The sequence below is a fragment of the Schistocerca piceifrons genome, chromosome 1 (assembly GCF_021461385.2).
Source record: "Schistocerca piceifrons isolate TAMUIC-IGC-003096 chromosome 1, iqSchPice1.1, whole genome shotgun sequence".
Classification (NCBI taxonomy): Eukaryota; Metazoa; Arthropoda; class Insecta; order Orthoptera; family Acrididae; genus Schistocerca; species Schistocerca piceifrons.
The window spans coordinates 509,447,535-509,475,225 of NC_060138.1; the positions used below are offsets into that span (position 1 = coordinate 509,447,535).

General features: G+C 40.5%; 1 protein-coding gene across 2 annotated transcripts in view; it reads left to right on the top strand.

Annotated features, from left to right (window-relative positions):
• Positions 1-27,691, top strand: part of LOC124796652 (nardilysin-like) — a 381,435-nt gene that overhangs the window by 14,280 nt on the left and 339,464 nt on the right. For both annotated transcript variants that reach the window (XM_047260712.1, XM_047260713.1), the window contains exons 2-3: positions 19,716-19,804; positions 22,637-22,773. In XM_047260712.1, coding sequence (XP_047116668.1) covers positions 19,716-19,804; positions 22,637-22,773 — 226 coding nt within the window. The remainder of the gene's footprint in view (positions 1-19,715; positions 19,805-22,636; positions 22,774-27,691) is intronic.

Genomic DNA, 27,691 nt, shown 5'->3' on the forward strand with positions numbered 1-27,691 from the left:
GGCCATTATCAGTTATTTTGCTGCCAAAATATCAAAACTCATCTACTACTTAAGGTGCCTCATTCCCTAATCTGATTCACTTAGCATCACCTGATATAATTTGATTACATCCATTAACCTTGTTTTGCTCTTGTTGATGTTCATATTATATTCTCCTTTCAAGAAAATATCTATTGCATTCAGCTGCTCTTCTAAGTCCTTTACTCTCTCTCTGTCAGAATTACAATGTCCCACCTCAAAGTTTTTATTTATTCTCCCTGAAATTTAATACCTACTCCACATTTTTCTTTGATTTCCTGTACTGCATGTTCAGTGTGCAGATTGAACATCATCAGGGATAGGCTGTGACCTTGTCTCACTCCCTCCTCAGTCACTGCTTCCTTTTCATGCCCCTTGGCTCTTATCACGGCTGTCTGGTTTCTGTACAAGTTGTAAATAGCCATTCACTCACTGTATTTTATCCCTGCTACCTTCAAAATTTCAAAGAGCATATTCCAGTCAACATTGTCAAAAGCCTTCCCTGAGCTTGCAAATGCTATAAATGTAGGTTTGCCTCACCTTAACCTATCTTCTAAGATCAATCGTAGGGTCAGTATTGCCTCGTGTGTTCCTATACATCTTCAGAATATTCTCTGAGGCCTGCTTCTACTAGTTTTTCCATTCTTTGTGTTAGTATCTTGCAACCATGACTTATTAAACTGATAGTTTGGTAATTTTCACACCTGTTAGCAACTGCTTTCTTTGGAATTGGAATTACCACATCCTTCGTGAAGTCCAAGGGCATTTTGCCTCTCTCATACATCTTGTGCACCAGATGGAACGGTTTTGTCATGGATGGCTCTCCGACGGATATCGGTAGTTTTGATAGAAGTTGTCTGCTTCCGAGATCTTTTGACTTAGGTCCTTCAGTGTTCTGTCAAATTATTCTCGCAATATCATATCTCCCATCTCATCTTCATTTACATCCACTTCCCTTTCTGTAATATTGTTTTCAAGGTGATCTCCCTTGTATAGACCCTATATATACTTTTCCATCTTTCAGCTTTCCCTTCTTTGCTTAGGACTGGTTTACTACCTGAGCTCTTGATATTCATACAGGTGCTTCGCTTTTCCCCAAAGGCCTCATTAATTTTCCTGTAGGCAGTATCTATCTTTCCCGTGCTGAAATTTGCTTCTAAATCCTTGAACTTGTCCTCTAGCTATCCTGCATAGCAATTTTGCATTTCTTGCCAATCTCATTTTTTGGACATCTTTATTCCCTTTCACCTGCTTCATTTGCTGCATTTTTAAATTTTCTCCTTTCATCAGTTAAATTCAGTATTTGTTGTGTTATCCAAGGATTCCTACTAGGCATTGTTTCTTTTTAACTATTTTATACTCTGCTGCCTTCACTATTTCATCTCTTAAAGCTACCCATTCATCTTCTACTGTCTTCCTTTCCCCTGTTCTAGTCAACCGTTGCCTGATGCTCCCTCTGAAGCTCTTAACCACTACTTCTTTCAACTTACCCAAGTCCCATCTCCTTAATTTCATAACTTTTGTAATTTCTTTAGTTTTAATCTAAAGTTAATAACCAAGGAATATTGGTAAGAGTCCATATCTACTCCTGGAAATGTATTACAATTTAAAATCTGGTTCCTAATTCTCTATTTAACCATTATTCTGAATCCTTCCAATGTCTCCAGGTCTCTGCCACATATTCAACCTTCTTTTATGATTCTTAAACCAAGTGTTAGCGGTGATTAAATTATGCTCTGTGCTAAACTTTATCAGGTGGCTGCCTCTTTCATTCCTTTCCCCCAGTCCATAGTCACCTACTATTTTTTCCTTTTCCTACTATCGAATTCCAGTTCCCTATCATAATGAAATTTTCATCTCTTTTTAACTATCTGAATAATTTCTTTTGTAGTGTAAACTTGTTTTGCTGTGGTAGGCATGGGCTTTGTGTCTCTCTTGGCTATGATAATGCATTCACTATGCTGTTCATAGTAGCGTACCTGCATTCCTGTTTTCTTATTCATTAGTAAACACACTCCTGCATCACCCCTGTTTGTCTTTGTATTGTATTGTCCTGTATTCACCTTACAGGAAGTGCTGTTCTTCCTGCCACCGAGCTTCACTAGTTCCCACTATATCTGACTTCAACCTGTCCCTTTTCCTTTTTAAATTTTCTAACCTGCCTGCCCAGTTAAGGGCTGTAACATTCCATGCAACAATCTGTTTCCCCTGATGATATCATCCTGAGCAGTCCACGCCCAGAGATATGAATGGGGGACTATTTTACCTCCGGAATATTTTACCCAAGAGGATACCATCATCATTTAACCATACAGTAGAGCTGTGTGTCTTTGGAAAAAATTACGGCTATAGTTACCCCTTGCTTTCAGCCATTCACAGTATCGGTACAGCAAGGCCATTTTGGTTGAAGTTACAAGGACAGATCAGTCAATCATGTAGACTATTTTCCTGCAACTACTGAAAAAGCTGCTGCCCTTCTTCAGGAACCACACATTTGTCTGGACTGTCAACAGATATCCTCTGTTGTGGTTGTACCTATGGTTTGGCTATCTGTACCTTATAATAATACTTCTAGCAGTAATTAAAAATAGTGTTTGGGAAAACTTTCCTAAAGAAACAAAGCAAATTTTCTATGTAAACAAGAAAACTTCATCTTGTGGACTTATATATGATAATCTGCCCGAAAATACAAAATTTTTTCACAAATGATAAAATCTGCAATTATCTTTGACAGTAAAGGAAATATTCCAGATATGGGAATAAAGTTTTTGAACTTAGACCCAGTTTATATTTTCTCATCTGTACAGATTCTAAAATGGGTAGTTAACAATCATATCTTGATATGTGCAGACAAAATTTCAAACAAATTACAGGGTCAGAACTAGCTGTGGAAAAGATCAGGGTTGCAATTCTGGAAAACCTGGAATCCTCAGGGAATTATGTTTTATCTGAAGAAACCAGGGAATTTCATAAAATCTCAGGGAATAATGCATTTTATCATGATACTGAAATTGAATTGTATTGAGTTTTATAAATCACAAATTGTAAAATACATAAATCTAAAAGTGTGTTAATTAAATGAACATTATTCCATATAAATTATTGATGATTAAAAACTGTGGTTAAACTACTGCATATGGCTGGTATATAGCCCAGTTGAGAGGAAAGAAAAGTTGTTATTGTTGTATTGCACCCTCTCCCGTACCGACTCACCATAAATATATCATAAGCTTCTTAAAAAACCATCTTGATCCTCACATCTGGAATTCTCAGGGATTTTTTTTCCAAGTTTGAATAGCCATCATGAAGATCATGCCAGGAAATTTTTCTGGTGAAGTTTTAAGTTGCAAGAAAGTAATAAGCTGAACACAGGTATGCTGCAATTGCCCAGAGAGCTGTTAAAAAAGAAAAAAACAGAGAAATACAGATTATGTGTGTGAGAACTGTAAGACACTCAGCAAAGATGAAGTTAATGAGAAGGATGTGTCATATATTAAGTGTGAATAAGTTCTTTCTGTTCTTCTGAATCCATACATCAGAAACATTCTGAACACCTTAAGGTATGAGTTTTCAGGAATTCAAGTATTTTTGAAAGTGGATGAGTAATCAGCTGCATAGCATATTTTAGTGGTTGATTTTTTTAAAAGTGGAATACTATAACTTAAATTAACATTGTATTGAAACTTATGTTACTTTACAATAACAAAACTTTCCTACAAGATTATTTAAATAGAATTGATATAATAAAATTGCTTTTAACTGATAAAAACAGATTGTAATTTGTGAGGCTCCCACCTGTGACAATTCCTAGTCAGACTGGTGAAGATCTTAATTGCAATTTTTATAAATAAGTGTTAATAATGTAACATTTATTGATATTTCATCATGTAGAGAATTCTTGTAACAGTGTGAACTCAATGTTTTCAAAACACGATATTTGCAAAATGTTGGTGAACTTTCAATACTATGTCCCGTGACTCACTTTTTGAACTTGTGACATTTAGATTTAAAGGGAGGGTAAAACAACTATTCATGCTATCACCAATCAATTTTTAATGTATTTCTATGTATAATTTTTGTTACATTAACTTTTGACTTTTGACAAATGTAGTGAAACTATCCCATCTGTGACAGTGGATTCCCCCTTTGTTTTATGTAGTCAATTGAGCCAACATGTTCACATACAAAAAGTAAAAATATGAAGCAAATTGTGGGCTGTAGAGACTTTGAGTGTAAACAAAGAACATTAAATTATCCCTGCCCGCCACTTCCCAATGCCCATCCCCCAAAGATTTTATTTAAACCATTCCTGTACTTGTGCAGCATAGTAATATGGTGTATCAGTTTTTATTGGGGGAAAGAAAAAAATCCCACTAGAGGACACTTGAGAATTCAACCCATTAATCCGTGAATGACTTTTTTGTTTATTTTTTTTCCATTTATTACTATTACATTGTTTGTTACATTGGAAAAGAAACATTTATAGGGAAAAAAACAAAATTTTACTTTTCTAATTATTATACAGGATGGTCCATTGATAGTGACCAGGCCAACTATCTCACGAAATAAGCATCAAATGAAAAAACTACAAAGAACGAAACTTGTGTAGCTTGAAGGGGGAAACCAGATGGCGCTATGGTTGGCCCACTAGATGACACTGCCATAGGTCAAACGGATATCAACTGCATTTTTAAAAAATAGGAACCCCCATTTTTTATTACATATTCGTGTAGTACATAAAGAAATATGAATGTTTTAGTTTAAGTTTTTCGTATTGTGATAGATGGCACTTTAATAGTCACAAACATATAAGTACGTGGTATCACATAACATTCCACTAGTGCGGACGGTATTTGCTTCGTGGTACATCACCTGTGTTAAAAAGGACCGTTTACCAATTGCAGAAATGGTTGATATTGTGTTGATGTATGGCTATTGTGATCAAAATGCCCAACGGGCGTGTGCTATGTATGCTGCTCGGTATCCTGGACGACATCATCCAAGTGTCCGGACCGTTCGCCAGATATTTACGTTATTTAAGGAAACATGAAGTGTTCAGCCACATCTGAAACGTCAACCATGACCTGCAACAAATGATGATGCCCAAGTAGGTGTTTTAGCTGCTGTTGCAGCTAATTCGCACATCAGTAGCAGACAAATTGCACGAGAATCGGGAATCTCAAAAAGTCAGTGTTACGAATGCTACATCAACATCGATTGCACCCGTACCATATTTCTATGCACCAGGATTCAAGTACAGTTCTGCCACTGGGCACAAGAGAAATTACGGGACGATGACAGATTGTTTTACACGCGTTCTATTTAGCGACGAAGCATCATTCACCATCAGCGGTAACGTAAGCCGGCATAATATGCACAATTGGGCAATGGAAAATCCATGATGGCTGCGACAAATGGAACATCAGCGACCTTGGCGGGTTAATGTATGGTGCGGCATTATGGGAGGAAGGATAATTGGCCCCCATTTTATCGATGGCAATCTAAATGGTGCAATGTATGCTTATTTCCTACGTAATGTTCTACCGATGTTACAACAAGATGTTTCACTGCATGACAGAATGGCGATGTACTTCCAACATGATGGATGTCCAGCACATAGCTCGCGTGCGGTTGAAGCGGTATTGAATAGCATATTTCATGACAGGTGGATTGGTCGCTGAAGCTCCGTACCATGGCCCGCACGTTCACCGGATCTGATGTCCCCATATGTCTTTCTGTGGGGAAAGTTGAAGAATATTTGCTATCGTGATCCACCGACAATGCCTGACAACATGCGTCAGCACGTTGTCAATGCATATACGAACATTACGGAAGGCGAACTACTCACTGTTGAGAGGAATGTCATTACACGTATTGCCAAATGCATTGAGGTTGATGGACATAATTTTGAGCATTTATTGCATTAATGTGGTATTTACAGGTAATCACACTGTAACAGCATGCGTTCTAAGAAATGATAAGGTCACAAAGGTACATGTATCACATTGGGACAACCGAAATAAAATGTTCAAACGTACCTACGTTCTGTATTTTAATTTAAGAAACCGACTTGTTACCAAATGTTCATCTAAAATTGTGAGTCATATGTTTGTGACTGTTACAGTGCCATCTATCACAAAGCGGAAAAAGTGGTTCAACTAAAACATTCATATTTCTTTATGTACTACATAAATATGTAATAAAAATGGGGGGTTCCTGTTTAAATTTATATGAAATGGGTATACATTTATGTGCTGAAAGAAATGAACTAAACATTAGTACAAATTAAAAATCAGAAACAAAAATAACAAATTATTTGGCATGATAAGCAGCAAAATATCTGTCACACAGCCACACCACATTTGTTACACTGGCTAAGTGCTGATGTCTTACAGCTTATTCCAACATGTCTTGTTTTGAGTTCCTGTATTTCCACACACAGGTGCTTCATTCCATCCAACAGGAGCTCATCTGCTACAGAACTTGAGCAAGGGGTTTGTCCAGGCCCTTTTGGTGGTGTCGTGTACCTCTTCATGTATACTGTCACAATTTCTCTCCGAAAATTTAAATGAGAGACTGTTTCTCCATATGTGCAGTAGAGTACCTAGGCATTGTGTACAGTGACATCCAGTAACCAACTGAAAAGAACCCATTACCATTTCCTGTTATCGTTATTTATCTTGTACTGATTAAAATTTTGATCCATTCAGTTGTTTCCACCCCTTTGTTTGCTGTATTCTGTCAGAATGGAGGTTTGTGGAACTGCAACATGTTTCCTCACAAACAATGGAGGTATGATGCCATTAACACAGAAATGGGCCATTGCCCATTTGTGTTGCAGAATGAATAGTCCCCATTTCACCTTTGTGTTGCCCTCCTGTGGGAGAGGGCTATTTTAGGGGATACAATTTTCTGTCAGAGTCCCAGTGCCTTCAGAATATTACAGAATTACAACAGCAGTGGGCATAATGGAATAACACATTAAAGTGCAATCAGTAGTGCTTAGTGTCACCTTTATGTAACACTGAACTTGTAGCCTATGTCCCTATGATACAAATAATAGTGATAAATTTAAATAAATGGTATATGGTTGTTGGGGTATTAGGGAACTGTCCGTAGCTTTTGAACTTGAAAGATAAAATGTTTTATATGTACTCTAAATGCAGGGTGTATTAGATTCAAGCTAAAATAAAAAATTTAAATTCAGTTGACAGTTGGTCCCATTAATGAACCAGTTCTCACAACTGCTAACACAGAAATGGAGGAACAGATGTTCAGTTGTTAAATAAGCATAACAAGATTACAGAAGTTCATCATTGTCCAGAAATTGCTAAAAGTCTAAGGTGAAATTAAATTGAAACAGTGTGAGTCTCCCCATCTTTCTCTATTCCTGTTTTTAGACCTCCTGCATCCGTTCATGAACAGAAAAAAAGAAAAAAAATAGTGTGAACAAAGACAGGCAAGCATAAATGAAAGCAGACAACAGAATACCAGAAGAGTGACTTTTTAAACCCTATAGGAATAATATTGTAATGACTCTGAATATTCATATGGAGTTGAAACAGAAAGGTGTGCCAATGTGTCACTAACCTATTAGAAGGTTACTCTGTGTTACTGTAATGATCGATGGGGGTTAGTGAACTGCTGATCCAAAGAGCAGTTCAGCAAGATGCATATACCACATTCACAGTGGATGATGAGCTGCTAAACTAGTTATTTGTGTAACAATTATACTTTTTAAAAATATATAAATGTATCTTTTAACAGGAGTATAATTGACTACTTATTTACATTCTAACCTATTTTTGTGATTGTCAAGGTATATATGTGTAAGCTTCCGTTTAAAAAAAAATTCTGAAACCAGTCATAAATTTGTAATTAAAAAATATCCCTTTTTCAAACCAACAGCGCAGTACATGGAATCAGTACTAAAAATAAGAATAATCTTTACAAGGATTTAAAGTCACGTACTCTTGTACAAAAAGGTGTGCATTATTCAGGGACACACATTTTCAATATCTTGCCAGCAGCCATGAAAAGCATAACATCCAACAAAATTCAGTTTAAGAGAAGCCTAAAGGATTTATTGGTGGCCTACTCCTTCTACTCCATTGATGAATTTCTCAGTAGAGCCAAGTGATTTTTTGTTTGTTTGTGTACATATATAAACAAAGATGATGTAACTTACCAAACTAAAGTGTTGGTATGTTGATAGAGACACAAACACACACACACAAAATTCAAGCTTTCACAACCCACGGTTGCTTCATCAGGAAAGAGGGAAGGAGAGGGAAAGACGAAAGGATGTGGGTTTTAAGGGAGAGGGTAAGGAGTCATTCCAATCCCGGGAGCGGAAAGACTTACCTTAGGGGGGAAAAAAGGACAGGTATACACTCGCACACAAACACGTATCCATCCGCACATATACAGACACAAGCAGACATATGTAAAGGCAAAAGATTTTGGGCAGAGATGTTAGTTGAGGCGGAAGTACAGAGGCAAAGATGTTGTTGAATGACAGATAAGGTATGAGCGGCGGCAACTTGAAATTAGCGGAGGTTGAGGCCTGGTGGGTAACGGAAAGAGAGGATATATTGAAGGGCAAGTTCCCATCTCCGGAGTTCTGATAGGTTGGTGTTGGTGGGAAGTATCCAGATAACCCGAATGGTGTAACACTGTGCCAAAATGTGCTGGCTGTGCACCGAGGCATGTTTAGCCACAGGGTGATTCTCATTACCAACAAACACTGTCTGCCTGTGTCCATTCAGGCGAATGGACAGTTTGTTGCTGGTAATTCCCACACAGAAAGCTTCACAGTGTAGGCAGGTCAGTTGGTAAATCACGTGGGTGCTTTCACACGTGGCTCTGCCTTTGATCGTGTACACCTTCCGGGTTACAGGACTGGAGTAGGTGGTGGTGGGAGGGTGCATGGGACAGGTTTTACACCAGGGGCAGTTACAAGGGTAGGAGCCAGAGGGTAGGGAAGGTGGTTTGGGGATTTCATGGGGATGAACCAAGAGGTTACGAAGGTTAGGTGGATGGCAGAAAGACACTCTTGGTGGAGTGGGGAGGATTTCATAAAGGATGGATCTCATTTCAGGGCAGGATTTGAGGAAGTCGTATCCCTGCTGGAGAGCCACATTCAGAGTCTGATCCAGGCCCGGGAAGTATCCTGTCACAAGTGGGGCATTTTTGGGGTTCTTCTGTGGAAGGTTCTGGGTTTGAGGGGATGAGGAAGGCTCTGGTAATTTGCTTCTGTACCAGGTCGGGAGGGTAGTTGCGGGATGCGAAAGCTGTTTTCAGGTTGTTGGTGTAATGGTTCAGGGATTCAGGACTGGAGCAGATTCGGTGGAGAGGTTGCATCAGTTACGTTTGGCGCGAAATAGCATTTAGTCATAGTGGCGTGCTGGACCCCACAGCATTGTGTATACACTGTCAAAGCATTTTGTCAAAATGGTACTTCATACCAGCTAGCATGTCATGCATTCCGAAACCACGTCAACATCAATCAGGATTGGCCGATGCCATCTGCCTGTGTGTTGAAAAATTGGGTTAAGAACATTGAGGAGATGACGTCATCGAAAGGGATGTAACTGGGAGCAGAAAGTTGTGCACACACTTGAAAACATCAAACGTGTAAGAGGTGCCATTGAGTGAAGCCCTCATCGCTCAACTCGCTGGCACAGCACTACACTTGGGATTTCAAACAGAACGGTAAGAATAATTTTATACGAATATTTGCACTTTCACCCCTACAAAATCTAAATGGTCAGTCCCTTAAGGAAACAGATTATGTGAGCTGAAGCCAGTTCTGCTTAGAATTTTTGTACATGATTAATCAATGCGAGGATGTTGTGAACTGTTTGTAGATGAGTGAGGAAGCTCACTTCCATCTCTCCAGTATTGTGAACAAGCAGAACTTTTAATTTTGGACTCACGTTAATTCTAGAGAACTTCATCACCAACCATTCTACTCCACAAAAGTTACTGTGTGGTGCGTCGTGTCTTTATTAGGGATCTTAGGGCCATACTTTTCCAAGATGGCCTTGGCAATGCTGTAACAGTGACTTCGGGGAGATACACAGACATGCTGGAAAACTTTTTTACTCCACAACTGGCACACTACATAGTGAACGATGAGGCATTTTTTCAGCAGGACGGAGGAACCTCCCACATTGCTTGAGTAATCATAAATATTGTCAATTGTTTCTTTCCAAATCATGTGATCTCCTGAAATGGGGATACTGCTTGGGCCTCTCATTCACCAGACCTCACATGTGATTTTTTTCTTGTTGGGTTATCTGAAAAGCAAAGTTTACCAGGATAACCCTCTTTGAACAATTGTAGTGCTGAAAGAGCGGATCAGGCAAGAAATTGTTCAAATCCCATTGGCAGTGCTGCACAGTGTGATGAGTCACTTCAAGGTCTGGCTGGAGGAATGTGTGCGTCTAAATGGATGCCATCTTATCGGAGTTATCTTCAAAATATAAATGATGTTTTACTGTTGCAGAAAATGCTTTTTCTAGTATTTTAAGATTACAAAATTTAAAAAAATTAAAGAATTTTTTAAAATCGCTCTTTATTATGCCTCACCCTGTAGTTGGAGGAGTCAAGACTATTAGCAGACCTTCTGCCAGGTATTCACTGTTATTCATAATGACAGTGGTGATAAGGTCAGGATCATTTTTGAGACTGTGTATGACTGTTCTTTCTTCTGCTGAATGGGTGGTGTTTTTAGGAAGGAACCTGGGGAAGGATGGTGAGATTAAGTTGGAGGCCAGAAAGTCCTGGGAGGTGACCAGGGGGTGGTTAGGTGGGAGGAGGGAGGATCACTGAGATCAACTGAGAGAGGCAGGGTTCAATGTTGGGATTAGGTTGACTTTGTTTGGAAGGATTGGTTACTAAGAAGTATTTCCATCATAGGGATTGGGAGAAGGGGAGTAGGTTTTTCACAAGTCCGAAAGGGTTAAACTTGGGTGTAGAACTAAAGGAGAGACCTTTGGATAGTGCTGAAAATACTGTGGGCCTGAAGATTTTGGTGGTAAGGCTAACAATGGTGTTCTGGGATTGTTTTGGCTCAGGATTTAGTGATGTGCTGGAAAGGAGGTTTGGGGGATGTGGCAAGTTGAGGTGGTCAGCTAGGCAGGGTTTATATGCTGCGAGGGTTGATGAGGTGGAACACTATGGGTAGGGTAGGGGTTAGATAGAGGTGCCCCAAGGTGGCATTGGATAACTTATGCTCTTCCAGGTGTTGGAGTGCAAGGGTTTCAGTTTCGGAGATGTGGTATATTTAGTTAAGTTTTGGACAGAACAATATCTTGAGAAGGGAGTGGAAGTGTTTCTGGAATGCCTGTGGCATGGAGTGGTGGTTCTGCAGTACCAGGTTTGTAAGGGATAGAGACTTGTGAGGTCCATTGTGGCAGGATGATGTTGGGGAAACGGGCACTGATGTAGAAAAGGGCAAATGAAATCATTGGGTGATTGTGAAGTGAGCTGAACGACAAGAAGAGATGCATAAAATATGTACAGATATGCAAAAATATGTAAAAATGCACACAAATACAGACAAAAAGTGGGAAAGAGGGATGGAACAAATGGATATGGAAGAATGTGTGTGTTGGACTAAGGGAAGAGGGGAGGGAGATTGTTTAGTTTCAGATGTTCACATGACACAGGTATGTGTGGACAATAACACACAAAAATACAAGACGATGAGGGAATAATTGTGATCATAGGAATAATTATAATATAATATATGGTAATGACGCCCAGTGACCTACCCATAAAAAATCCTTTCCCTGGATCCAACCCCTCCTTTCACAATGACCTTCACCTTTTCATATTCCGCCAGTCCCTCTCCCTCACAAACCTGGTACTACAAAAACACATCTTCATGGTACAGGCATCCTAGAAACATGTCTGCTCTCTCCACAAGATATTGGTACTGTGCAGTCCCTACGACATACGTCACATACATGAAACTGAGTCCCTTCTTCTCTAGTACCTGGAAGAGCATTCCAGACACCATCTCCATAAGTTATCCAGCCAGCTGACGTCCCATTGCCGCCTTGGGGCACCAATACCCAACCCCTATACTCCCCACAATGTTCCTCCTCATCAGCCTGTCATAGCATCCAGACTGCCTAGCTGACCTAATCAACTTGCCACAGCCCCTAAACTTCCTTTCCAGCACATCACTAAATCCCAAATAAAAAAAAAAAAATTCGAGAGCACTGTTAATACTACCTCTCCCAACATCTTTCAGTCTCCAAACCGTCTACCTCATTCCTCATACACCTTACTAACTATATCAGTGGCTCCTTCTTCAGGCAGAAGGGTTGAAGAGGAAGGAAGAATGGTGAAGTAAAAGGAATGGAGAGGTCTAGAAAAAGGGATAGGTTTTGGGAAATTCACCCAGAATCATGGGTCAGGGGAGACTTACCGTATGACATGAGAAGGAAAGACTGATTCCTTTTATGAATAATTGGTTGTTTACTAACTATATCCTAACATGCAACTACTACTCCTTTGAAGGGAAGGAAGGTGGCAAATTGTGGCACAGCCATTGGCACCCACATAACACCCTCCTATGGCAACATGTTTATGGGCCTTCTAGAGGAAACCTTTCAAGCTTCCCAAAGCCCCGTACCCCTGGTCTGGGTCAAGCACATTGATGATACTTTCATGATATGGACTCAGGTCCAGGACACCCTACCCTCGTTCCTTCACAATGTGAACACCTCTCCCATCCACTTCACTTGGTCCTCCTCAGTCCTGGGTGTCACATTCCTGGATATTGATCTCTGATGGATCCATCAAATAAGCTGTCCACATTAAACCCATCAATACCCGCTGTCCTCACAAAAAAAGTTCTCCTATACAGTGTGGCCATGTGGGGACGGTGTATCTGCAGTGACAGGTGCTCCCTTTACCAGTATGTTTAAGATCTCACAAAGGCCTTCAGAGACTGACTCTGTCCCCCAGATGTAGTCTGCAAACACATTTCCTGTGCCGTATCCCTCACATCCCAATCTTCTCAGTATCCAGGAGAACAATTACAAAGGAGCAACTCCTTTTGTTACCCAATACCATTCAGGACTGGAACAGCTGAAACACATCCTCTGTCGTGGCTTTGATTGTCTATAACGATGCCCTGAAATTAGGGACACCTTACCCAGCATCCTTCCCACTCCCCCTAAGAGGTGTTCCATTGGCCACACTACCTCCATTGGCCACACTACCTCCAAAACATCCTAATCTGCCCCATGCCACTCCCAATATCAAACTTGCCATAGGGCTCATGTCCCTGTGAAAGATTCAGATGCAAGACCTGCCCAATCCACCTACCCAACACATATTAAATCAGTCCTGTCACAATCTTATCCTAGCTCATCAGACATCGGGCCATCTGTGAGAGCAGTTATGTCATATACCAGCTCTTCAGCAACCATTGCTCAGCTTTTGCTATTGGTATGAGTACCGACCAGCTGTCCACCAATATGAATGGCCAAACTGTGGCCAGAAACAAAGTGGACCAACCTGTGGTTCTATGTGTAGCTGTACATAACAGGCTTGATTTCAATGGCTACTTCACAATCTGGACAATCTGGATCCTCCCTACATCACCAGCTTTTCTGAACTGTGCAGATGGGAGTTGTCCTCATGACACATTCTCCGTTCCTGAAATCATCCTGGCTTCAACTTAATGGTAACCTACTGACCTTGCACCCTCAACGCATTTCCGCCCCCTTATGTTCTATCACCTCCTCACAATTTGCCTCCCCTCATCCCCGTTGTGCGCTGTTCTCTGCTGTCCACCCACCAGTCTTTCCCCTTCTCTCATCCTCTCCTTCCTGCTCCCCATTTCTCCCCCTCCCCTCTCCACCCCATAAAGCCTCCTTTTGCTGCATCCGGCAGCCCTGTCCTGCCACCTGTAGTCGCTGCACGTTCCGCCAGACAGTGCTGATTCCTCTTCCTCCACCCGTACTCTGCTGTCCTTCCATTTCCCCACCCCACTCTGGAGTGTGCTTCCATTCTGTTTGTTTCAGTTGCATCTGGCTGGAGATAGTGGTCAAGTGTGTGTGTGTGTGTGTGTGTGTGTGTGTGTGTGTGTGTTTCTTTCTGAAGAAAGTTTCGTTTAAAAGCTTATTTGTAACAGTCTTTTCATCGTGTCTATCTGCTACTGAACTTGTAATCTTTACAGTGAGTAGCAATCTATTCTTTTCATAAACCTTTATGAAACTCTTTCTTGCGGACACTCCTCAGAGATTGATGAAACGAAAAATTTTATCGCTTTTCATGCAGTAAACCTTCAGCATCCGAAATTATGCTTTAGTTTATTACTTTTCTACTACCAACTCTATTCGCAACACAGTTTGCAGACAATATCCGCATTACCACTAAATGTGCCTGCAAAATTGCTTCTTTGTACAGCACATTTTCAGAAGATATGAAATCATAAATGTTTGTATGTGTGAAAAACTGCCTTCTCCAAAACTTCATCAGGCATGACTTTTAATTATTTCTTTACTAGTTACTCTATTCCCAACACACTTTGTAGACTGTATCTGGATATACCACTGAATGTACGTGCAAAATTATATCATCGTAGGACACACAGTTCAAGAGCTACGACATCACGAGCATTGAGATATATGAAAAACTTGCTCTTGCTTAAAATGGAGCACAAATTTTTCAGATGGACATCATCTAGTGTTTCATAAAGAGAGTACTTATTGACTTCCAACAACCTTTAAGCATAATTCCAACCCCATTTCTAAACTTTTTCTCACTTACATGCTTGATATAAAGTAATCAGACCCTTGGAGCTGTTTTATATGTGGGAATCAGTTTCTATAAAGAATCAGGGGTTTACTGGTAAAATACTAAACCATTAATTACATAAAAATGCAGCTTCATTAGCAGAAAGTTTTGAGTGACAGTCAGATGACTTGGAAAATTTGCAAGCTGTAGCAAACAGTGATATTTCATCATGCTCTAAAATTCAGTGTTTATTAACATATGTGGAATCATTTATATTTACCTACAACATATCCTGCAGACAAGTGTGAAACGCATGACATAGGGTATGTAGCATAGTACCACATGTTCGTGTTTCTTTTCAATCTAGCCACCTACAGATTGTGTGGAAAATAACTTCTAAAATGCCACTTTGCATACTGTAACTAATGTAATTTTGTTTTCATGGTCATTACAGGAGTAATACATATGGAGCTGAACAATGTCTAAAGTTTTTTTAACTGAGTACAGGTTCCTGAAATTTTATAATAGGGTTGGGGGGGGGGGGGGGGTAATTTGCATGTACCTTCAAGAATCCGTCAATTCAAGTTTTTCAAAATTTCTGTGAATGTCATCAAACAAACCTGAAACCAGTTGTGCTGCCCTTCTTTATATATGTTCAGTATCCCAAGTTAGTTCTATTTAGTTTGGATCCCACACCCTGGAGCAATGTTTCTAAGGCGAAACACACAAGTGATATGTAGGCAGCCTCCTTTGTATTTTTCTAGTTTCCTGACAGTGAACTGTAGTTTGCCACCTGACTTACCTACCCCCGAGCGTATGTGATCTTTCCTTTTATATCCCCACAAACTGTTACATCTTGATATATGTAAGAGGTGACTGACTGTAATTGTACTCATTGGTTTCATAGCCACAGGATATTACCTTTTTACATTTGTAATGTGTGTAATTTTATATTTATGTGCATTTAAAACAAATCACCAATCTTTATATCACTTTGAAATCTTGTCAAGATCTGGCTCGATATTTTTGCAGCTGTTTGAGACAGCACTTCATTATAGATAACTGCATCATCTGCAAACAGTCTGAGGTAGCTGTTGATACTGACTGGCAGATAATTAATATACAACATGAACAAGAAGGGTCCCAACATGCTTCCCTGGAACTTCCTGGCAGATTAAAACTGTGTGCCCGACCGAGACTCGAACTCGGGACCTTTGCCTTTCGCGGGCAAGTGCTCTACCATCTGAGCTACCGAAGCACGACTCACGCCCGGTACTCACAGCTTTACTTCTGCCAGTACCTCGTCTCCTACCTTCCAAACTTTACAGAAGCTCTCCTGCGCAGTATCCTTTCTTTCAGGAGTGCTAGTTCTGCAAGGTTCGCAGGAGAGCTTCTGTAAAGTTTGGAAGGTAGGAGACGAGGTACTGGCAGAAGTAAAGCTGTGAGTACCGGGCGTGAGTCGTGCTTCGGTAGCTCAGATGGTAGAGCACTTGCCTGCGAAAGGCAAAGGTCCCGAGTTCGAGTCTCGGTCGGGCACACAGTTTTAATCTGCCAGGAAGTTTCATATCAGTGCACACTCCGCTGCAGAGTGAAAATCTCATTCTGGAAACATCCCCCAGGCTGTGGCTAAGCCATGTCTCCACAGTATCCTTTCTTTCAGGAGTGCTAGTTCTGCAAGGTTCGCAGGAGAGCTTCTGTAAAGTTTGGAAGGTAGGAGACGAGGTACTGGCAGAAGTAAAGCTGTGAGTACCGGGTGTGAGTCGTGCTTCGGTAGCTCAGATGGTAGAGCACTTGCCTGCGAAAGGCAAAGGTCCCGAGTTCGAGTCTCGGTCGGGCACACAGTTTTAATCTGCCAGGAAGTTTCATATCAGTGCACACTCCGCTGCAGAGTGAAAATCTCATTCTGGAAACATCCCCCAGGCTGTGGCTAAGCCATGTCTCCACAGTATCCTTTCTTTCAGGAGTGCTAGTTCTGCAAGGTTCGCAGGAGAGCTTCTGTAAAGTTTGGAAGGTAGGAGACGAGGTACTGGCAGAAGTAAAGCTGTGAGTACCGGCTGTGAGTCGTGCTTCGGTAGCTCAGATGGTAGAGCACTTGCCTGCGAAAGGCAAAGGTCCCGAGTTCGAGTCTCGGTCGGGCACACAGTTTTAATCTGCCAGGAAGTTTCATATCAGCGCACACTCCGCTGCAGAGTGAAAATCTCATTATGCTTCCCTGGAATTCACCTGATCTTAGTTCTACTTTCACTGCTGACTCTCCATCAAAGATAATGTGTCCTCCCCACCTATAAATTCTCAACTCAGTCAGAAATTTTGATTGATATCCCACATAACCATATTTTTGTTAATAATTTTTGTGTGGTACAGAGTCAAAAGCTTTTAGAAAGTCAAGAAATAATCCTTCTCATACATAACCAATTAATTATAATATTTCAGTTTGTCAGGGAAGTTACACCAGAAGTAATGTTACCCACACATACACAAACATGCATTCGGTGTAACCACAAACAGTTGTTTGAGTTCCTTACATAAGAAACAATGGAAAAAACTGAATGGAATAATAAAAGTATTATGAAAAGGACAGATAGCTTCTCACGAAATAGAGGAGATGGTGAGTCGCAGATAGGCAAAACAAAAAGACTGCTATACATTTGAGCCTTCAGCCCAAAAGGCCTACTTCTAAAGTATCATCCAGTCACAACTCATACACACATGACCACTGTCTCTGGCAGCTGTGTGTTTCCTACCTTAGAAGTTCAGATGTATAGCAGTCTTAATGTTGTGCCTGTCTACGACTCAACGTCTCACGTATATGATGGGTAGTTATCTACGCTTTTCATAATATTGATTATGAACATAAAATATTCTGGGACTGGAAATTTGTAGTATCTCATCACAAATACTATTAACCCCACAATAACTTTTACTATTACAAGAGTTGATAACTTACCTGACACGAGAGAAGAATATAGAGGAAGCATAAATTAAAATGAATTCCCTGCTTGTTGCGGCTTCATTATAATTGTCAGCTTTTGCTATAAAACAATTTGAACCAATTTTTTCCATTCATATTTGAAAGGTAATAATTAAAATAATTGCTTACATGAACTTTCATGTTGCTATCATCTGTAGAAATGCTGGTGTTAGTTCTCTCAATTAGGTAATTTGAATTTCGTAGCTGGTTGCATTCTCTCCTGTTTGTTAACAGTTTCACATAGAAATTTAATTCCAATGCATCTCACACATACTATTGGATTTTTAAACTTGCCTTAGTGTGGTACGGCACTATTTTATTGTGAAACTACTTAAAAATCATTGCTCGTTATAGAGATTTCCTTCAGATTTCTAGACACTGGATGCCTTGGTGTTATAAATGGTGGCTTAAAGGCTTTCATAGTTCCACATGCTATACATATTTATTTTTTGGGGGAAATTGTTTTAAGAAATAGAAAATCTGTCTCATGGAGGGTCTCCTTTTTTGCAGAGGATAACAGTACTGCAATTATGTCAGTATGTGCAATTGGCAATTCTTTATGTTTGGTTGCTTTTATGGACACTTTTGAATAATGGCTTACTGTCTGTGGGAGAGTGGGGAATGGACAAGCTGTGTTCAGATTTAAATGCGGGAAAATGCAAATCAGTTTGTCTTGGGAAGCTACTGAAGTTTCAAAAACTAATTCTGAAATAAAGGAGATATTGCGAGATGGACTGTATTATTCTTCTTGTGCCCAAAGCAGCTTTATGCATGGGTCAAAAAACATTGCACTAAAAATAAGGCCACTAGACAGAAATGCTACAGATATTATCTATTGCGGTTGGGTACTACAAACCTTGATTTTTCACATATAGGAGATAATTTAGAACAATAAAAATGTAGTCAGCTTTCTGCTTGTGAAAGTTCCTGACAAAACTATGTGCCAGAATGGAATATGAGCCTGGATCTGTGCCTTTCAGGGGACAATGTAAGATCGTTCTGGACTTTTAAAAACTGTTATCCATGAAGAATGAGACTATGTTCACATTACAGTATTCACGTATAGAACTGCATATAGTAAATAATAAAATCCTCATGCAGAGATATAGGGAATAAAACTATTCAGTATGTGTACAACCACTTAAAATAAACCATATACTGCTCGACATGCCATATTGCAAGTTGTCATTCTGCTGAACACTGAGGCTTATAAAAATTAGGTAGTTGATAGAGATGTGGATGTTAGAAGTGAGAAAAGTGTATGCTTGAACCATGCATACTTTCATTACTAATGTATTGTTGAAGTAAAAATGCATTTAGAAGAGTATCAGTTAAAAAGCGAGGAACGGAAAATTATGATCAAGCAGTAGACTCGTCACAAGAAGTGAGGATTGCCTTGCTTGAATTAAATGTTTATCCATGGATTGACAGCAAAGTGTGTCTGTGGGAGTGCAGGACATATGTTGCTTTTTTTTTATTTGCTGTACTTAGTTGATATTGAAATTGCTTACAAGTTGGAAGAACTTCAGTTATAATAAGGCATTTTTGTTTTAAGAACTTGTCTATGTAAATATGAAACTGGTAATTTTTCATGAACTGCATATCCCACAATTCTGATGAACAGCCTAGTACAACAGAGGAAGTAGTTGTCATTTATCTTTTCTCTCTTTCTTTTTCAAAGTAGTTGTAAGATTTTATTATTTTGTTTATAACTACAAATAGAATATATGACCTTAATGGTAATGGATAGTACTGCCCACAAAATTGGTTTGAGAGTTACTTCTCTCTGTTAATTTAGACTTACTTTGTGTAAATATGTGTTTTGTGTAAATTTGTGTGTGTGTGTGTGTGTGTGTGTGTGCGTGTGTACAAGTAATGAGTCATAGCATCATTTTAACTGCCACTATACAAGCTTTGTATTTTTTGTTTGTTTCCATTATACCTACGGAATATTCTTTTGCAGAGCTATTAAACTGAAGAATGGTGTGACAGTCCTATTAATCTCCGACGTAGAGAATTTAACGACACTTGACCAGGAACCGATTAATGAGGGTAACGTGTATAACAGTTTCAAAAATATTAGAGAAGTAGTATAGACTACCATATTACTTATGTTCATATAAGCTCAATAAAAGAGGTAAGAAATTAACAAATCCTCACCATGTGGGCTTCCTCAAGTATAATATTTATGACAAAAGAGAACTGTCTAGAAATCAGGAAGTTCTTAATTTAACATTGTAACAAGGTATTTGCCAATCTAACCTTACAAATAGGGACTCCTATTTCAAATGATGTTAATACTCATTCAGAATAACATTTACACTCTCAATGGTTTCTCTTAATGTTTCCTCAGAGCTGCCTCATTTAACAATGTAATAGTGCTTTTATAGCAGAAAAACAAACAAAAAACAGAGATCAGTAGTTTGGGAGGACTAATATACACTTGCTTCGGTCTAACAAACCTCATCATATCGGCTACATGCAACTATTAATAAAGGAAATCATATTCATTGTGTTGGGTCCAGAAAGTTTTGATACTTACAATATTGCTTCTGAGCCATTCCTAAAATGTCAAGAATAACATCCGTATGCCGCATGAGCAAACTTTGACACTAATAAGATGCCTATTATGATGGCAAAAGCTTCAAGACATTGGATTCTTAAAACTGATATTCAGCATCCCTCGTCCATTACCCACTGTGTGCAAATTATTGGTTCCCTTAGGGGTTTGGACAGTATTAGTGCATTTTCACTGAAGCAGACATTGTTTGAACTCCTACAGGAATATTATTTGCAAGTCAGGGGTTAATGGGCAAGCGATGCATTGTACTGTGCAATAAGTAGGAAATTTGAGTTGGTCAGGGACTGTGTCCGGATGGCTCAGCGGTTGAGGCAACCGCTCATGAGAAATGGTAAATCCAGATGTAAGTCCTGGTCCAACACAAATTTTCAGCTTTAGCCATTGTGTTAACACAATACCCAGTCACAAATTCCCATCCATCCCTTCCCTTTCTTTCCCCATTCTCTGTTATATAAATGTGTGCATCAGCCTTACCATCATTAGTGGTGTCTGCTCTGTCGGACATGTCCAACATGTGATGAAAGTAAAAAAATTTATCGCTGACTACAGTCTTGCTGATCATGCTGTAAAACTTGAGTAGCAGACATGATGTTTCAATTATTAATTGTTTACTAGTAGTTGTTTTCCCAGCACAGTTGGAGACAGTATCCACAAATACCACAGAATCTTCCTGCGAAATTATATTATTGTACAACACACAGTTCGGGAGATATGAAGTCATAAACATTTACATGTGCGAAACACTAGCTTCTGCTTAAAATTCAACTTCAACATCAGGCATCTTTACTCCTAAATCTATTTGCAAAACACTTTGCAGACAGCATCTACATATGTCACTGAATGTGCTTGCAAAATTATATAATTGTATGACACACAGATCAGGAGATATGACATAATAAACATTGAGATGCATGGAAAACTAACTTTTGATTAAAATGGAGTGCAAATTACCCAGACTATATTCATCCGGTGCTTGATAATTAGAGTACTTAGTTAGTTCCATCAAACTTGGAGCATAATTTCAACACTACCCTAAACTTTTTGGTGCTTACTTTCTTAAAGTCAGATATTTTAACACATTACTCATTTGTAAAGTGATCAGACGTTTGGAGCAGTTTTATACATGGGAGTTTGATTCTTTAAAGAACCGGGTTACTGGTATACCCTAAAATTATTCTGACCGATTGTTCTTTATATCTGTTCTGTGGGTACTTCTTTCTTTGTGTTTTTAAACAGGAGGTAGCTATGTTATGGTAGTTTCAGTTTGTGGATAACTGTAATATTCCCTCTCTCTGAACACAGTGTCATGATTTAGTAGTATTTCACATTGTTCTAACTTTTGTGACTGTTCTTTGAATGTCTTCAGCATCTTGACATACTAATAAAGAATAATGGTATAGTGTTTCATTTGTAAACAGTTACAGTTCATCTACTTTTTAAGAAAGTAAGGCTATTTTATCCTAATGGTGAGTGACTACTTTACTTTTAGCAAATGATGACTGTATTAAAAGTTCTTAACATTTGGATTTTGTTTTGTTTTGTGGGTGATACCAATGTTTTTAACATTTGTCATATGTGCTGATAGTGCAGTAATTTATACACTTATTGGAGATATGTGAATAATGTTATGACTTTCTACGTGCTCTCATTTTTGTAATTTTGAGAAGCTCTTCTGTAATTATTACATGTGATGGAGGTACTGGAAAAGTCAGTTTAAACACTTTTTCGGTCACTTTCAGAATTTTGAATTCCTCCTCATTCATTAGCAAGGCATAACTCCCATGGAGATAATGTATAGGGATACGAATTTGGGAGGAATGCATGTAAATGAGATAAAGGGATAGGAATGTCGGAGGAATGAGGAGAGGACCACAGTTAGTACAGAAACTAAGTTAAGTGCTACGGAAATTTGAAGGAAGCAAAGCAGGAAATGGAAGTCATAAGAATAGACATTACAATTGGAATGTGCTGAATCAGGATCGTTGCAAAAATGTAGATGAAGTGTTAGCTCTTACTGAATTTTGTGATAGCGGGCTGTTTCCTTGCTGTTTATCATTTGCGTTTGCATTTTTTCTTCTTCTTAGATTTCTGTATGCTGTTAATGCTAATAATTCATGGTATTTTTCAACTTTTATCACTGAAGTTTATTAAATTTATTAAAGTGTATTATTCTCCTGCTGAGTCATTCATGAGTCTTCAGATAGTGGAGCATGTAAAGCTGAGGTTAAGGGAGAACTTTTAGCTAGGATTTCATTTGCCATAGCTTTAGTGTAGTGGCATATAATAATTACTCTGTTGTACAGATGAAACTGTGGAAAACCAATCTCATGATGAATCTGATTCTTCATCTGAAGAATCTGAAAATGGAGGCAACTCTTCTGGAAGTTTGTCAGATGGTGAAGGCAGTGAAGTGGAGTCTCTGAAACAAGAGGAAAAATTGGTGAGAAAAAGGGTTACATTTTACAGTTTAACTATGATTTAGATAATCCCAAGAAAATGGAAATGCTCTAATGAGCCAAATCATTATGACCTCTACCCACCACAAGATTGAATGACACCTGGTGGTCTTGCAGGCACGAGACAGCAAAGAAAGTATACGAGTGGCACGGAGACAAATGAGGAATCATTGTAGTGACTATACGTGCTGCAGATGGGGAAATCAGCTGTCATCAACAATGATAGTAAATAGTGGATTGTTGTGGCCCAGCACCTGCAAATGAGCCCATGAGGATCATGTACGGGTGTGAGCATCAGTGGAAAGTGGTTGAAGGACAGTGCAACCACTAGTAGGTTACAAAGGGTTGAGTGTCCACACTTCATCACAAAATGTGGAGATAATAGACTAGCTCACACACTCTGTAAAGCAGAACAGGTTGTGACCCGTGGCAAATCTGCCAACAGAGAACACTGATGGTGCAGGAACAAGTGTTTTAGAGCACATTGTTGAACATGGGACTCTACGGCAAATAATCTGTAAATATTTCTGTGTTCACCCAGTGACACTGTCAATTGTGATAACAGTGGACGCGAAATCGTTGAGACTGGTAGTGTGGATTAATGGAAACATGGCATTTGGTTATGGTGTCTTCCCACAAGACAGCTGTCCCTGACACAAGGCCAGAATCATGATACAGTGATTTGAGGTTCATGATAGTGAATTCACACGATGCCTTGGCCACCACCATTCACCTGATCTGAACTTGATGAAGCATATCTGAGACACCACTGAGTGCCAGCTCCACACCCATGAATCACCGGCCCATAATTTACGGAAACTGTGTGCTATGTTGGTGGATTTCTGATGCCACATACCTTTGGAAACCTACCAAAGACTTGTCAAATCTGTGGCATGCATTCCTAGGTGGACCAAATCTCTATTGAGCAGGTGGTCTTAATGCTTTGGCTTGTTGGTGTATAATTGTTTGATTGTCTTGCTTTAGCTCGTTGGCGTATAATTGTCTGATTGTCTAGACGTTGACTGTACATTAATTAGGAACACAGTGAGACATATTGACTTTTGTTTGTCTGTGACTGTGACAGAAATGTAGCTGTTGGCTTCAACCAGTAATGTAAAATTATTAATTCACATATTTACTTGTTTATATGGTCATAGCACTATGCGTTGCAGACTTTTGTTCATTGGCAGATCTAAAAAATAAAATTAAAAAAAAAAAAATAGGATGGATTTTATTTTATACTACACTGATTGTGACAAGAAATGAGAAGAAGAAAAGGAAACAAAACTTCATGAATTGTTAGCATATGCAATGTTATTGCAGTGATTACAAAATTAAATAAAACTGAAAAGGAACTTATCAGTATGAACCCACTTATCAGTGTGAGATTGCATCACCTCTAATCTGTATGCATGCACAGATTTGTTTGGGAGGTGTCATAAAGGTGTTGTATCCTTATCTTAGGCGAGCTGACCCACAACTGTATTAACATGTCCTGGATGCTAACACAGGGTCTGTATTGATATTTAAGCAGGTACCACACATTTGATCAAGGGTGGATCTGGGGATCTCGGTGGCTGTGGGAATACATCAAAATCACTGTCACATTCGAATGATCCTCAAATCTGCATAGTAGACAGTTCAGCCAGCTGGCCAAATGGAGATTCACATTGAGACCCATTTCAGACTTTTATCAGGTGCTGATAAAGCTGTATCATGTGAGTTTGTGGCATCTTTGTGACCTTCATAGTGTTCACTCAATATCTGACACTGTTCTTACTCCTTATATATCCTTCCAGGCCTGGTAACAATGCTACACACAAACAACACTAACACACTCTGGTGGTGCCTGTCTACCTATCATAGAGAATTGCAACTCTAATCATTTACCTACCCACTGATGATGTGTACATGTATGAAGGTACACTGACATACATCCATGTCTTCCGGGTGCTTCACTTTTTTGTCAGCCATTGTATATATATAGGATGCGGCAAATGAAAGTGACCTGGAGAACAGAGTTTTAGGGTACAAAGAAACACAGCAGAGGAAAGGAAATACAGCATTAATCTGACTATAGCAGATGTTGAAAGTGGCCACAATTCATATCTTGTCACTTTTGGTCCCTGGTCAGCAAGCTGCTGAAGGCAGATCGAAGCTGGGCTGCTAGAATTGCTGCTCTCTCATGTGAAATGTTCTGCAGTTCTTGAAGAGTATGAGGGTTGTTCTATACTTCAGACTTGAGGGCTTCCCACACAAAGTAATCACACACTGACAGATCAGGTGGCCTGGGTGGAAGTCTATGGCTGCAACCAGACTGTCTTCCGGCAACCACTCTGTCAGGCATGAAGATTGTGTGAATGTGCTCCAAGGTTTGGCTGGGTGTATGGGTAGTTTCTCCATCCTGTCGGAAGTGACAGTAGGTCTCTTCCTCCTCCTTTCATGTTCCCACAAATGGTTTCAAAATGTTGGCAATATAACATGCTGAAGTCACCGTCTGATGAAAGAAGATGGGACTTCTAATGTGGCGTGCAGACGCTGCACACTAGTCTTCTGATCATAAAACAGTATTTCGTGGAAGTTATGCAGATTTTCCTCACTGCCCAGAATCTGTGATTTTGTGAGTTTACATAGCCACTCAGGTGAAACCAGGCTTCATCAGACATAATGAATGTACACTCCTGGAAATGGAAAAAAGAACACATTGACACCGGTGTGTCAGATCCACCAACTTGCTCCGGACACTGCGAGAGGGCTGTACAAGCAATGATCACACGCACGGCACAGCGGACACACCAGGAACCGCGGTGTTGGCCGTCGAATGGCGCTAGCTGCGCAGCATTTGTGCACCGCCGCCGTCAGTGTCAGCCAGTTTGCCGTGGCATACGGAGCTCCATCGCAGTCTTTAACACTGGTAGCATGCCGCGACAGCGTGGACGTGAACCGTATGTGCAGTTGACGGACTTTGAGCGAGGGCGTATAGTGGGCATGCGGGAGGCCGGGTGGACGTACCGCCGAATTGCTCAACACGTGGGGCGTGAGGTCTCCACAGTACATCGATGTTGTCGCCAGTGGTCGGCGGAAGGTGCACGTGCCCGTCGACCTGGGACCGGACCGCAGCGACGCACGGATGCACGCCAAGACCGTAGGATCCTACGCAGTGCCGTAGGGGACCGCACCGCCACTTCCCAGCAAATTAGGGACACTGTTGCTCCTGGGGTATCGGCGAGGACCATTCGCAACCGTCTCCATGAAGCTGGGCTACGGTCCCGCACACCGTTAGGCCGTCTTCCGCTCACGCCCCAACATCGTGCAGCCCGCCTCCAGTGGTGTCGCGACGGGCGTGAATGGAGGGACGAATGGAGACGTGTCGTCTTCAGCGATGAGAGTCGCTTCTGCCCTGGTGCCAATGATGGTCATATGCGTGTTTGGCGCCGTGCAGGTGAGCGCCACAATCAGGACTGCATACGACCGAGGCACACAGGGCCAACACCCGGCATCATGGTGTGGGGAGCGATCTCCTACACTGGCCGTACACCACTGGTGATCGTCGAGGGGACACTGAATAGTGCACGGTACATCCAAACCGTCATCGAACCCATCGTTCTACCTTTCCTAGACCGGCAAGGGAACTTGCTGTTCCAACAGGACAATGCACGTCCGCATGTATCCCGTGCCACCCAACGTGCTCTAGAAGGTGTAAGTCAACTACCCTGGCCAGCAAGATCTCCGGATCTGTCCCCGATTGAGCATGTTTGGGACTGGATGAAGCGTCGTCTCACGCGGTCTGCACGTCCAGCACGAACGCTGGTCTAACTGAGGCGCCAGGTGGAAATGGCATGGCAAGCCGTTCCACAGGACTACATCCAGCATTTCTACGATCGTCTCCATGGGAAAATAGCAGCCTGCATTGCTGCGAAAGGTGGATATGCACTGTACTAGTGCCGACATTGTGCATGCTCTGTTGCCTGTGTCTATGTGGCTGTGGTCCTGTCAGTGTGATCATGTGATGTATCTGACCCCAGGAATGTGTCAATAAAGTTTCCCCTTCCTGGGACAATGAATTCACGGTGTTCTTATTTCAATTTCCAGGAGTGTATTTTGGCTTGTTCAAAACAGACTCTGTCTGATGCCATTTTTGGACTAACCTTTGCTTGTCACTCTTTGCTGGCACCTTGTCACCATTAACTTCTCAGCAAACAGCTGACCCCACTGCCCCATGTCTTTATCACTTCCCACAACGAGTACGTGGTGCTCCACTGAGAGTACCATCGTCCCCTGTGCACTGCTTCACCCACACGGACACAGCCTGCACTACACTCTGAACCTGTGTGGATCATGTGGTAGGTGTACATGTGGTGGGTGCATCACGGGGTGTGGTTGTATGCGTGCACTCATGTCAAATCGCATCCATCTGGGCCACTGCAGACATGATTAGTATAACAATAATTGAAATTCCTACATGTATCAGTATGTAAAATAAGGCATGAGCAACACCTGTAGTGGACTGATGTGTGGAGCATAGAAAACAGTATTCAGTCTAGATTTCAAGTTCTTGTTTTTTTTTTTTGCACTGTTGGATTTGGGTGTCTATGTGGTTTTGTGTGTGTGTGTGTGTGTGTGTGTGTGTGTGTGTGGGGGGGGGGGGGGGGGGTCATATGTGCTATTACTAGCAAAGCAGCAAGAGTGTGAAAGCTAGTGTGAAATGTATACTCCACAAATCAGTCCTGTGTAGGTGAGTGGTTGCTTTTCCCTTATTCTATGTAGATATGTATTTAAAAACAAAGATGATGTGACTTACCATACGAAAGCGCTGGCAGGTCGATAGAAACACAGACAGACACATACATACACACAAAATTCATGCTTTCGCAACAAACTGTTGCCTCATCAGGAAAGAGG